General features: G+C 47.0%; 2 protein-coding genes across 2 annotated transcripts in view; both read left to right on the top strand.

Annotated features, from left to right (window-relative positions):
- Nucleotides 1–14,256, top strand: part of pld2 (phospholipase D2) — a 32,596-nt gene that overhangs the window by 6,967 nt on the left and 11,373 nt on the right. Inside the window, 11 exon segments of the mRNA XM_037748426.1 lie at nt 5,946–6,039; nt 10,157–10,222; nt 10,316–10,374; nt 10,481–10,726; nt 10,824–10,967; nt 11,063–11,146; nt 11,634–11,712; nt 11,841–11,951; nt 12,042–12,251; nt 12,338–12,494; nt 12,595–12,713. Coding sequence (XP_037604354.1) covers nt 5,946–6,039; nt 10,157–10,222; nt 10,316–10,374; nt 10,481–10,726; nt 10,824–10,967; nt 11,063–11,146; nt 11,634–11,712; nt 11,841–11,951; nt 12,042–12,251; nt 12,338–12,494; nt 12,595–12,713 — 1,369 coding nt within the window.
- On the top strand, nt 15–3,111 carry LOC119475586. Its single transcript, XM_037748427.1, has 3 exons — nt 15–1,097; nt 1,362–1,478; nt 1,620–3,111. The coding sequence occupies exons 1-3, from the start codon at nt 1,013–1,015 to the stop codon at nt 2,522–2,524; spliced, it is 1,107 nt and encodes a 368-aa protein (XP_037604355.1). The 5' UTR covers nt 15–1,012; the 3' UTR covers nt 2,525–3,111.

Below are 14,256 nucleotides of genomic sequence, written 5' to 3'. Positions count from 1 at the left end.
AATCTGTTTGTTCTATTTCATCCTTACTGACCGCCAGAGGCAGTGCTTCAACACTGAATATCTTCGTCTCGCGCATGCGCAGGTCGAGTATTAATATCAACAAAGTCACGTGTGACCTCGGATGACCCTGGTTAGGTATAAGTTCCGGTGTCATCCACGAGATCAGTCCTATTTCATCTTCTCGCTTGCGCAGTTTAACTACTGTGGTAGCATTAGCTAAAAGCTAAATTACCTATAACTAAACCTAATTGAGCTCGTCGACGGTAGCCTTGTGACCACCGGTCGGAGTTGCGGAGTTTTGCCCTCCAAAGGCTGCAACGAGCTGCCCATCAAACTGTGTTTGTTCGCCGTTCGGTCCTCCGACGGAGGAGACGGCGGACGCACCTATCCTGGTCATCACCAGCGTGATAAGGACATCTTCCCATGTGTACATCACCCGGTGAGATCGATTTACATTGTTTTCTATAACGATAAACGTTACTATGCACAGTTAGCAGAGCGTTAGCTCATGCTAACTAGTGGACAACGTGCTGTCAGTGAGGGAGCGTCCCAGCTCTCCCCTCGGTGTAGCACTTTAACGAACATTGCTTACTATAGCTTCTGTGTTACGGTTAGCAGCGCGTTCTCGCTCAGGCTAACTCGGCGCGACACCAGCAACAGTTAAGTATATTGATAACAGTTACTGTGCTAGTGAAGACAGTGTGCTCGCTCTCCTCTCACTACACAGGCTGTTTTTTCTGCACGTTCTCTCCAGTTAGCAGAGTGCTCTCGCTCAGGCTAAACTTTGGCATCGGAGTCCATAACACTACTGTCCTCGCATTAGCAGAGTGCTCTCGCTCAGGCTAATCAGGTAGAATCAGACATCGACAGTTACTGTGCTAGTGAAGACAGTGTGCTCGCTCTCCTCTCACTACACAGACTGTTTCCTGCACGTTATCTTCAGTCAGCAGAGTGCTCTCGCTCAGACTGACTTCAGCAGCAACTGACAGGGCAGAGTTTCTCCGTGGCTGTCATGATGCTCAACTCTCCAGGCTGCAACACCTGTATGGCTCCTCTTCAACCTGAGGATGGCCATGACCTTTGCCCCTCTTGTCTTGGCCTTGAACATCTGAGGGAGGGCCTCTCGGTGGACCCGTGCATGAACTGCAGCATCATGCCTCGTGCAGTGAGGGCCGCTAGGCTGGCTGAGGTAGAACTCCTGATGGGTTACGCTGGCCTCCCCTCAAGGCAGCTGGCCCCAGCCCAAACTACCCGTTCCAAGCGGTGGGCCACAGAGGCTGCGGGTGCGCCATCCAAGAAGCAGGCTAAGTCTGGCAAGCTGTCTTCTAAGGTGGATCTGCTTACGGCTGAGATGGCCCAGATGAAGTCGCTCCTCCTGGCCCTCCACTCTAGTGCGGGTACGGAGGACGCAGGTACACCAACTCCGCCCATGGCTGAGTCATATTCGGAGGAAGATGCTGTCTCGATGGCGGCTTCAGCCACCCTCTTTAATGAATACAACGTGGAGGAGCCCTCCCATTCCTCTGGGCGCGGCTCCCGTTCCCCGGCCCATAGTTCTTCCGATGGGATGGGAGACAGTTCCATGGGAGCCATCATTCGCATGGCCTTGGCTCGCCTGCAGCTGGATATACGGCAGCCAGAATCGACGCCTGCTAGCGCTTTCTTTAGGCGCGCGCCGGCCTCCACCACCTTTACTGTCCCTCCCTCCAAAGAGTATCTTAGGGAGTTACAGGCATGCTGGAGGGATACTAGGGCTTTCTCCCGTCTCCCGTCTGATGGCCGAACCCTGGCAGCCATGCAGGATGCGGCGAAATTTGGCCTTGACCACATGCCAGCTATTGAGCCTGCCATTGCTTCTCTCATAGTCTCCCCTGACGAGGCTCTGAGACCAGAGGCAAGGTGCCCTCGACCCCAATGTCGGGTCACAGACGACCTCCTCTCTAAAGCTTATGATACAGCGGCTCGCATGGGCCGCATGGGCAACTCCCTCTCACACCTCATGCTTGCCCTCTCAGCCTCTCTGCAGGAGGCTGCTCCCGACGTTTCCTCCACCAGCCTCAGTGACGCGTCATTGCAGGCGTTTGCCCTGATGTCGAGGGAACTTGGACGGCTGATGTCCATGCTGGTTCAGACTCGTCGCCAGGTTTGGCTGGCGCAGTCGCCCCTGTCTGAGACATGTCGGAGGACCCTCCGTACTGTTCCAGTAGAACCAGGGCACCTGTTCGGGACAGCTGCCCTACAGGTACTTGAGCGGACTGTCCAAGCTGACCAGACCAGGCAGCAGTTCTCTGGTCTTCGAAGGGGCATGCCCCCCCCCGCCAGGCTTAGGGGCTCCATGTCTGCCCCCCGAGGCCGCTCCCGGCCACCGGCTCAGCCTAGTGGCCACCACGGACCTCAGCGCCCCACCGAGAGGCAGGTCCGCTACCGTGACAACCCCGCCCACTTGCCCTCCAGGCAACCCTGGGCCGTGGAGCCTAACCGCCGCCCCCCCAGAGCCTTCAGAGGCCGGGGGGCCCGCTACTGAGACCCTAGGGCCGGCTGTCGGTTATTTCTCCCAGCAGCAGCTCAACTGCTGGGCAGCTCACACTTCAGACCCCTGGGTGGTGTCCACCCTAACCCGGGGGTACAAACTTCAATTCCGGCGCCGGCCCCCATCCTCCAGCCGGGTCATAATGACCATCATCAACGACCCGGCAAAAGTCCTAGCCCTGAACCAGGAGCTATCCACACTTCTGGCCAAGGGCGCAATCGAGCCTGTGGACCCCCTGTCACAACCCGGGGGGTTCTACTCAACTTATTTTCTCGTCAAGAAGAAGGGCGGTGGACTTCGCCCAGTCCTAGACTTGAGGGGACTCAACAAGTTCCTGAAAGTCTTGCCATTCCATATGCTGAGCACAGCGGACACTCTTCGTGCTGTCACCAGGTGGGAATGGTTCACATCTGTCGACTTGAAGGATGCTTATTTCCATGTTCCCATTGTACCTCACCACAGGAGGTTTCTTCGTTTTGTTTTCCAAAACCGTCATTTTCAGTTCAGGGTGCTTCCATTTGGACTCTCCCTGTCCCCACGAGTATTCACCAGGTGCGTTGCGGCGGCCCTCTCGCCCCTGCAGTCACGCGGCATGAAGATCCTGCCGTATCTAGACGATTGGCTGATCTGTGCGCCATCCCCGCTTCAGGTGGCCCGGGACACGGCCCTCCTTCTCTCCCACATGGCCCAGCTGGGTCTCAGGGTGAACTTGGAAAAGAGCTCTCTGAACCCCTCCCAGAGCATAACCTTTATTGGTATGGCTCTGGACACAGTCACTATGAGGGCTTGTCCGTCACTTCAGCGTGTGGACGACATCCTCCACCACCTTCACATCTTCCAAGGGGGCAGGTCGTTGCCCCACATTCTGTTTCTTCGCCTGCTGGGCAAACTGGCAGCTGCCTCAGCTGTCGTTCCCTTGGGCTTGCTTTCACTGCGCCCTCTGCAGAGATGGTTGAACGGCCTCCACTTGGACGCCAAGCGGCACAGGCACAAGAAGATAAAGGTGTCTCAACAGTGCCTTCTCGCTCTATCCCCATGGAGGGAGAGAGCGTACTTGGAAAGGGGCGTGCCCATGGGCTCCGTTCCATCCCGCAGAGAGACCGTCACAACAGATGCCTGCCTCTCTGGGTGGGGTGCAGTGTGGCAGAACAAGACTGCTCGGGGACAGTGGTCTGCTCTGGACAGCACAGAGCATGTCAATGTGCTGGAGCTACGTGCAGTGCACCTAGCGCTCATGCACTTCCTGCCATACCTGAGAGGGAAACATGTGCTCGTCCGGTCGGACAACACATCGACCGTCTTTTATATAAACCACCAAGGGGGCACCAAATCTGCGAGGTTGCTGCAGACATCCCAGGCCCTCCTGACATGGGCAGCCTCTCGCCTGACCAGCCTACGGGCAATGTATTTACCAGGGGAACGGAACCTTGTTGCAGATTTCCTCTCCCGTCACAAACCCCCACCGGGGGAGTGGCGCCTTCACCCACAGGTGGTACACAAAATATGGAGTCTCTTTGGCAGAGCAGAGGTGGATCTCTTTGCCTCAGAGATGTCAACCCACTGCCCCCTCTGGTTCTCCTTGAGGGAGAAGACCAGCCCTCTAGGTCAAGATGCTCTGGCTCACACGTGGCCAGAGGGTCTCCTCTATGCCTTCCCACCGTTCCCTCTGATCCTACCAACGCTTCTCAGAGTGTTTCAGCAGGGCCACAGACTTCTCCTGGTGGCCCCCTTCTGGCCAGCAAGGACATGGTTCTCACTGCTGCACAGGCTCTGCTGCGGGACGCCATGGCGCCTCCCCAGCAGGACAGACCTCTTATCTCAGCTGGGGGGTCAGATCTGGCACCCCGACCCCTGCCACCTTCAGCTGTGGGTTTGGCCGCTGGAGGGCCCGACCCAATGCTGACTGATTGCATAGAGCCCGTCCGAAAAACTATTCTGAATGCCAGAGCACCATCTTCCCGCCTGCAGTACGAGAACAGGTGGAAGTTGTTCTCTGAATGGTGTACAGTTCAGAAAGAGGACCCAGTACATTGCTCGGTGCCTACAATTCTGAAGTTTCTGCAGTCCCTCCTGGAAGGTGGCCGGTCTCCATCTACACTGAGGGTGTATGTGGCTGCTATTTCATCGCAGCACGATAGGGTCGATAATAACACTGTGGGGAGCAACAGGATTGTGTCTCTCTTCTTAAAAGGGGCTCTGCGGCTGCGTCCCCCGAACACTCCGAGGGCTCCCGCATGGGACCTGCCCCTGGTGCTGGACGCTCTATGCTTGCCTCCCTTTGAACCCTTAGTACAGGCAGAGCTGAGGTGGCTGTCGGCCAAAACTTCATTTCTCCTTGCCATCACTTCTGCAAAGCGTGTAGGCGAGCTACATGCCTTGTCAGTGAACAATTCATGTCTGAGGTGGAACTTAGATGGCTCAGGTGTCACTTTGTGGCCAAATACAGCGTTCCTCCCTAAGGTGCTGTCACGCTCACATCACAATCAGCCTATTTGGCTTGCCCAGTTTCAACCCCCTAAAGGAGATGGGGAGGAGAGGGCAAGGCTGTTATGCCCAGTGCGGGCCCTTAGAGCCTATGTAGAAGCCACCGCATGCATACGGCAGTCAGAGCAACTCTTTATCTGTTACGGCGGTCCCAAGAAGGGCTGTGCTCTCTCAAAGCAGCGCCTGTCCCACTGGATCGTGGAAGTCATTGCCCACGCATACAGGGTGAATGACCGTTCTCCTCCATCTGCAGTAAGGTGCCACTCTACCAGGAGTGTTTCCACATCATGGGCAACCCTGAGAGGGGTCCCCTTGGAGGACATATGTGCCGCGGCCTCATGGACGTCACCGAGCACATTCTCCAGATACTATAGAGTCAATGTGGCCACCCCCCATCCATTGGGCGTGGTCCTTCAGCCGAGTTCCTCTGCTTCATCTTTATGAGGTATGTACTCAGGGATTCCTCGTGACTCTGTTGTTATAAGTCATCCAGTGTTGAAGCACTCCCTCTGGCGGTCAGTAAGGATGAAATAGAACGATAGTTACGAATGTAACTACGGTTCTATGAATCCTGGATGACCGCCAGAGTTCTTAGTCACTCAGAATCTCGTGATCCCGCGAGAAGATTCTGTAGGACTGATCTCGTGGATGACACCGGAACTTATACCTAACCAGGGTCATCCGAGGTCACACGTGACTTTGTTGATATTAATACTCGACCTGCGCATGCGCGAGACGAAGATATTCAGTGTTGAAGCACTGCCTCTGGCGGTCATCCAGGATTCATAGAACCGTAGTTACATTCGTAACTATCGTTTTAAATCATGCAAATCAACCTCTCACCCCAAGAGAGCTTTGAGCTTTGCTCTGAGCTTTTATCGTCAGATTTCTCAATCACTGAGTATTTTGAATATTCAAATTTCTCTCAAAGATTTGCAAAGGATAGGCAGCAGCTGAGAGCCATGTCAGAGGAAATGCCCAGCCTACACGGGACTGAACGGACCAGGAGGACCTCCAGCAAAATGGTATCAAACAATCCAATCCGATACATGTATAGTATGGACAATGCATACTTGACAATATAACAACCCCTTTGAATACACACACATGATGTATGCAGAATTGTTGTTGTGGCAAGATTTTAAAGAGGACCTATTATGCTCATTTTCAGGTGCATACTTATATTTGGGGTTTCTACTAGAGCATGTTTACATGCTTTAATGTTCAAAAAACACTTTCCTTTTCTCATACCGGCTGTGCTGCAGCACCTCCCGAAATCCCAGTCTGCTCTGATTGGTCAGCTGGTCTGTTGTGATTGGTCAACCGAACCAAACTCTTCGGACTCCGCTCGAGCTCCGCTCTAACTAGCTTTGTTTGAGGGCGTTCCAACTAGCCGCTAGGCAGGTATTATGCAAATGTATTACTTGGTGACATCACCACGTTATGTAAGACAAGACAGGACTTCAAGCGAGGCGTTTCAGGCAGTTCCGGAGCAGTGTTTCTGTGGGGGAGAGTAACTCCCTTTGGCGTGGACTTTGTAGCAAAATATAGTTATATAATTTATAGCAAAAACTACACAACAAAAAACAGTTAATGGCCCACAATGACAATTTCATAAAATTCATAGCTTCAGGCAATCCCTCACTTGCACATGACTTTGTCACTCTCTGACTGATGTGTGTCCAGTTGCATTTCAAAATTGTTTCATGCATAAAACATATATATATATATATATATATATATATATATATATATATATATACAGCGGGTAAAATAAGTATTGAACACGTCACCATTTTTCTCAGTAAATATATTTCCAAAGGTTCTATTGACATGACATTTTCACCAGATGTTGGTAACAACCCAAGTAATCTATACATACAAAGAAACCAAAACAAATAAGTTCAGAAATAGAGTTATGTGTAATAGTGTGAAATGACACAGGGAAAAAGTATTGAACACGCTTACTGATATTTATTTAATACTTTGTACAAAAGAATGACAGCTTCAAGGCGCCTCCTGTATGGAGAAACTAGTCATATGCATTGCTCAGGGGTGATTTTGGCCCATTCTTCCACACAAACAGTCTTCAAATCTTGAAGGTTCCGTGGGCCTCTTCTATGAACTCTGATCTTCAGTTCTTTCCATAGATTTTCAAGTGGATTCAAGTCAGGTGAATGGCTGGGCCATTTTAGCAGCTTTATTTTCTTTCTCTGAAACCAATTGAGAGTCTCCTTGGCTGTGTGTTTGGGATCATTGTCTTGCTGAAATGTCCACCCTCGTTTCATCTTCATCATCCTGGTAGATGGCAGCAGATTTTTATCAAGAATGTCTCGGTACATTTTTCCATTCATCCTGCCTTCAATTATGTGAAGTTTGCCAGTACCGTATGCTGAAAAGCAGCCCCACACCATGATGTCCCCACCTCCAAACTTCACTGTTGGTATGGTGTTTTTAGGGTGATGTGCAGTGCCCTTTGTCCTCCAAACATGGTGTGTATTATGGCATCCAAAGAGTTAAATTTTGCTCTCATCTGACCAGACTATATTCTCCCAGTATTTCACAGGCTTGTCCAAATGTTGTGCAGCAAACTTTAAACAAGCTTCAACATGCTTTTTCTTCAGCAATGGAGTCTTGCGTGGTGAGCGTGCATACAGGCAGCGTCTGCGTTAGGGGCGGGCCATGGGGGTCCAGGCCCGTCCAAAAAGGTTACTGTGCCTCCTCAGCTGAATTCTCTCCTGACAAAAAACTAAACTGAAATAACAGCTATGCTATAAGTAAAATTAAGTCATTCAGTTTGGTAATGGAAGGACTTAACACAGCAATGCAAAATAAAGCACAAAACAGTGATAGTTTTGCATTTAGGAAACAACTATGTACTTGGGCTTGATTACATTGTTTTCTATTGGAGGGTCCTAACTGGCTGCGAGCAACATGGTGCTGCACAGCGCGGTGACGTTTTGTCTGAACTTCTATCGGATACCTTGTTCCTATTTTTTCCTGTCACTCATATTGAGAGGAACGGCTGATTAGTTTAGATAAAATGAGCCAAGAAAACCGTGTCAGTTGTCCTGGATGTAAATGAAAATATTAACTTGATTACTGACACTTTCAGCACAGGCATTGACGCTCGCAGTTATATGCGTAGCGTTCACTAGTGAAACTTTATTACGAGCTACCTGTCAAAAAATATAACAGCCACCTCACTAATGGTTCAAATAAAACACAAACACACAGCGCAAAGAGACAACTATGGAAACTCTGGGAAATATGAACCGTCACGACAATATTTCAGTAAGAAGCCTCGTTTTGATCCGCTCCATTTGCGTGTTTTTTTTTTGGTTTGTTTTTTTTAATCTAGCTCAATAGAAAAAAATGAGAGAAAGTAGACCTACAAACCTGGTGCATTAAAGCACAATTAGGACCAAGAGAGTAAAAAGCATCCTGTGCTCCTCTCACATCTTACTTTTTCTACCTGTTTGGATTATTCTGTTCACTATTGTGGAATAAAACAATGGACTAATGTTAGCAGGCTGAGCAGGGACAACAACTGGTGTGAGAAAACATCCACATTTAGTCTTTATTAACTTAAAATATAGTTATGAAGAAATAAGTCAGACTGTTAGATTAATATGTTGTTTAACTCCCTGTTAACTGTATCTCGGCACCTGCGTGTGTGCACATTTTGACCCTGGCATGAGCAAGACGCAGGGCGTGCCTGGGGAGTTATCTGTAGCCTCCAGTACCTCCTCATTTCAAAACAGAAACCATAATAAGGTGGCAGCTGGCTGGAGGAGATCACTAGATAACAACCTACTTGCTCTTGGCTATATCGTATGTTATTTCCAGTAAATATCACAAATAAAACGTGTGTTTTCTGATAAAAAAAAAAAATACGAACGTAAGAAGATAACGTACTACTAACCCATCTTTGAGGTGGTTACGTCTTCAGCTCCAGTCTGATCTGGAGCTCACAGCTGATATGTTCCTGGTTTGTTTACATGATGTAACAGAAGTGCAGATTTAACGTATTCAGTGGACAGAGAGCGTCAGATGCAGCGCGATAGTCGGACGCTCGCATCCACTCAGGACACGGTGTTAGTTTATAACCTGTTTTTGTGTACATAACAGCATGTGTATGCGTGCGTGCGCGCCTGTGCGCATAAGTAGTAGTATGTATACACCTCTCCGTCAGTTCAATTCTTTCATGAAACATGATAATGTTAAAGATACACTTAATAAAGGCTATATGAGGTGAAAAAAATGCCCCCCCTGTCAAAGCTGATTGCCCGTCTGCCCCTAACACTCTGGCGCCGACCCTGCATACAGGCCATGGCGGTTGAGTGCATTACTTATTGATTTCTTTGAAACAATTGTACCTGCTAATTCCAGGTCTTTCTGAAGCTCTCCACAAGTGGTCCTTGGCTCTTGGACAACTCTTCTGATAAGTCTTTTCACTCCTCTGTCAGAAATCTTGCGAGGAGCACCTGGTTGTGGCCAGTTTATGGTGAAATGATGTTCTTTCCACTTCCGGATTATGGCCCCAACAGTGTTCACTGGAACATTCAGAAGTTTAGAAATGCGTCTGTAACCAATACCATCAATATGTTTTGCAACAATAAGGTTGCAAAGGTCTTGAGAGAGCTCTTTGCTTTTACCCATCATGAGATGTTTCTTGTGTGACACCTTGGTAATGAGACACCTTTTTATAGGCCATCAGTTGGGACTGAACCAGCTGATATTAATTTGCACTGACAAGGGGCCGGATTGCTTTCTAATTACTGATAGATTTCAGCTGTTGTCTTGGCTTTCCATGCCTTTTTGCACCTCCCTTTCTTCATGTGTTCAATACTTTTTCCCTGTGTCATTTCACATTATTACACATAACTTAATTTCTGAACTTATTTGTTTTGGTTTCTTTGTATGTATTGATTACTTGGGTTGTTACCAACATCTGGTGAAAATTTCATGTCAATAGCACCTTTGGAAATATATTTACTGAGAAAAATGGTGACGTGTTCAATACTTATTTTATATATATTACAGTATATATATATATATATATATATATATATATATATATATATATATTACAGTATATATACTGTATATAACTTGTATTTACCTTCTTTTTTATTGCAGAAATACCTTGAGGAGTACCTGAATGGTCTTCTGGAGAACTCATTTTGTAGGAATGATCACAGCATGGTAATAGCTTTAAAACAAAGACATGCATACACACATACAACATGGATGTCATGCAGCAGTATGATGCCATTTTCTCATTTTAATTTTTTTCAGCTGGAATTCCTCTCTGTCGGCGCTCTCTCCTTCGTCACTGATCTCGGACCCAAAGGCTTGTAAGCAAACTTCCTGAGAGTGTGTGAAACACAAATAAAAGTGTAGAAATGTCTATGTGCGTGATTAGAGATGAATTGTGTGATTAAATGTGTCAACTTTATTCAGAGAGGGACCCATCTTCAAGAGGTCGGGGGGTCACCGGATCCAAGGCCTGAACTGCATTGGCCATCATCAGTTCTGTTTCCGCTGGTCGCGGCGCTGGCTGGTGGTTAAAGACTCCTTCCTGATGTACATGAATCGAGACAACGGCCGCATCAACTTTGTGCTGCTGTTTGACCCGGAGTTCAAAGTGAAAGTGGGCCGTGCTTACACAGACACTAAGTACGGTGTCTGCATTGAGAACTTCACTCGGTAGGTCAGCTGTGTGTTTGCCTGAGCTCCAGCATACTGCATATATCTATGTCTGAGGTTATGTTGTGTTTGTGATGGCCTATCTGCTCTTTTTCAGGAGTCTGATCATCAAATGCAGCAGCTACAGACAGGCTCATTGGTGGAGTCATGAAATCAACCGGCTAGCAGAAACCTGCGACTATCTCAAAGTGCAACGCTTCGAGGGGTTTGCTCCACCTCGGGAGAACACTCTCACTAAATGGTCAGATACGTATTCTACCTGAGCTTTACAACTATCTGTCTTAACATTTCATCCTCATTTTCTAAACTTTTATACTTCATGGATATTGTTTAAAGGTATGTGAATGGAAGTGGCTACCTTGCTGACCTGGCAGATGCTCTCGAACAAGCCAAGGAGGAAATCTTCATCACAGATTGGTGGTAAGTGTCAGCAAGATCTGGATTTGGTGATGAAGAGGCCTTGTTTTACCAAGTTGTATCATTTAAAGAGGATCTATTATGCTCATTTTCTGGTGCATACTTGTTTTTTGGGTTTCCACTAAAACATGTTTACATACTTTAATGCTCAAAAAATGCTTTACTTTTCTCGTAACTGCTGTGCACAAAAGCATAATAGGTCCTCTTTAAATATTTTAGCTACATATGAAGCATTATGTTGTTACTCTGTACACACATCTATTGCACGTATTAAATTTTTTTCTTTTTTCCCTGTTAAAAGGTTTTTTTTTGAGGGGGGGGGGGTTCCTTATCTGATGAGAGGGTCGCACTGTAAAGGACATAGGGTGTTGTTTCATGTACAGATTGTAAAGCCCCCTGAGGCAAATTTGTGATTTTGGGCTATACAAATAAAATTGACTTGACTTGACTTGAAGTGTATTTCTAATGTGAATAACGTGTTTTTTGTCAGGCTCAGCCCTGAAGTGTTCCTAAAGAGACCAGCAACTGAGAACTACTGGCGCCTGGACGAGATACTCAAACGCAAAGCAGTAGGGATTCTCTCTGTCTTCTGTTCCTCTCCTACTATACAATATCAATGATTTTCAAATTTCACAGTACATGTGCTGATCACCTTTTTCAAATGGTATCACTTCTTTTTGAACTTTTTTTCCTGCAGGAACAAGGAGTCAAAGTGTGTGTTCTGCTGTACAAAGAGGTGGAGCTAGCACTTGGCATCAACAGCGAGCACAGCAAGAGGACTCTTATGAATATGCACCCAAACATCAAGGTATGTCACGTCTCCACGTCATTTGATAACACGCAATTACTGGAGGTCTCATCTTGTGTTTTAACATCAAGTTGAACCCGTATCCATCAGGTAATGCGACATCCTGACCATGTGTCGTCTGTGGTGTTCCTGTGGGCTCACCATGAAAAGATGGTGGCCATCGACCAAACGGTGGCCTTTGTGGGGGGGATTGACCTGGCGTTTGGGAGGTGGGATAACAGCCAGTACCAGCTAACTGACCTGGGTTTGACAGAGACGGCCAACAGTGTAACCGATGGGGAGCTCAAAGGAGATACAGGAGTAAGAAACTGTCTTTTTAGCTTGTTGGCACTTGTGAACCAGTGTGCTTTCAATATGTCACACTAACAAATGTCTCTCCTAACTAGGACAATGTTGTGGCTGATGGTCCAAAACCATCTGAACCAATTAGACAAGCAGAGCAGAATCCTGATGATCTGACTGACAACACTAAACTGTGGCTTGGTAAAGACTACAGCAACTTTATCAAGAAAGACTGGGTCCAACTGGACAGACCGTTTGAAGGTATGCTATCTAAATCTCCTTCAGTATCACACACATGCAAACACACCGAGTTGTTCTGACAACAGGGAGCTGAAAGGATTGCCTTTTATATTTTTTTCAGATAACATCGACCGTACTCAAGTTCCCCGCATGCCGTGGCGTGATCTGTCTGCAGCTGTTCATGGCAGAGCTGCCAGGGATGCGGCCCGCCACTTCATCCAGCGCTGGAACTTCACCAAGGTCAGACTCAAAGGAAAGTTCTGCTTATTTTAAAGCCACCTGGGTTTGATAGTCACATTAGAATAATAGTGTAAACATCCTCATCATTTTACTGCACTGGAGCACGAGTGCTCAGCTTTACAAATGAGTCTACACATATATAAGCTTTAGATGGCTTTTACACATATTTTACCGTAACTATCCAACAGTTATTTGTAGGGGTAAACAAAGTTTTTTTAAAAGTTAATATTTATTTAAAGCTGCAGTCGGAAACTTTGAGCAACTAAAATAAAAAGTTATTTTTATAAACGATCACTATATCCTCACAGTGGTGCATGAGACAGATAATCTGTGAAAAAAAAAAAAATTTCTGCCTCCTCCTGTGATCTTAAAGCTGAAGTAGGCAAGATTGGAGCAAATATGATTCAGTAACCTGAAAAAAATCATGTGCCTCTGTATCCTCCGGTGCTCCTAATGGCATCTGCAAGATTTCACAGACCGGAGGAAAACAAGCAGTAAGAGCTGATCTGAGGTCTGCTATCCATCTGCTGTCTATGAGAGACGGATGTCAATCACTCGCGAACTCCAACCAATCGGTCAAACTAGGTAGCGCTGATCAAATATGAATAAATATTATGTTACGTTAATGCCTATTTCTCGCCTCAAATGTTTTCAGAATCATCATGTAGTGTACTGTTTAGCTGTAAAATGAGAAAGTTTGTGACGTCATTGTGAAATCTGGTGAAGGAACGCCAAGTTCTGGTCACATGACCGGAGCACAGCCAATAGGAACGCTCTTTCAATAAAATGACCTGTGATAGGTCAAAGTCTCCCGTCACAGGCTAGACTTTCTAAAGCCTGAAAACAGAGCCATGATGAATTGCAGAAGTCTAGTTATCCCTCAGAACACTTGAATTACAATATGCTGAAAGGTAATTATGGAATTTTTGCCCAATGATGCCAAAAATGTACTGCCTACTGCCACTTTAATGTCATTTGCAAGATTTTACCGCACCCGAACGAAAACAACCAATCAGAGCTGAACAGTCTCCAATGCAGCTGTCAATTACTGCTCGCGAAACTCACAAACTGCGATCAAACGGTTAAACTAGGCAACGCTGATCAAATATGAATCAATATTCTGTTACTATAATGCCTATTTCTCGCCTCAAATGCTTTCAGAAACATATTTTAGTGTACTGTAAAATGAGAAAGTTTGTGACCCGGCTCCCATGTTGAAAACACTCGGGCCAAAACCAAGCACCGCCCACCTGCCGGAGCAACAGCTGCTGTAGAGACAGCTCGGTTCTGATTGGTTGTTTTCCTTCGGGCACGTTGAAATCTTGCAGATGCCATTAAGAGCGCAGGAGGACACAGAGGAACATGATTTTTTTCCCAGATTACCTGTCTCATGCATTGCATGAGGATATAGTGACAGTTTTATAAAATTTATAAAAATAACTTTTTATCATATTTGCTCAAAGTTGCAGACTACACCTTTAAACCCGTCATATAGAGCTAAAACAATCTATCTGAGACTTGTGTCGCCGTGACCCTATTGAGA

Source organism: Sebastes umbrosus, chromosome 17 (assembly GCF_015220745.1).
Source record: "Sebastes umbrosus isolate fSebUmb1 chromosome 17, fSebUmb1.pri, whole genome shotgun sequence".
Taxonomy (NCBI): Eukaryota; Metazoa; Chordata; class Actinopteri; order Perciformes; family Sebastidae; genus Sebastes; species Sebastes umbrosus.
Note: the sequence above shows the minus strand (reverse complement) of the source record. Positions and strands in the feature narration are given on the sequence as shown.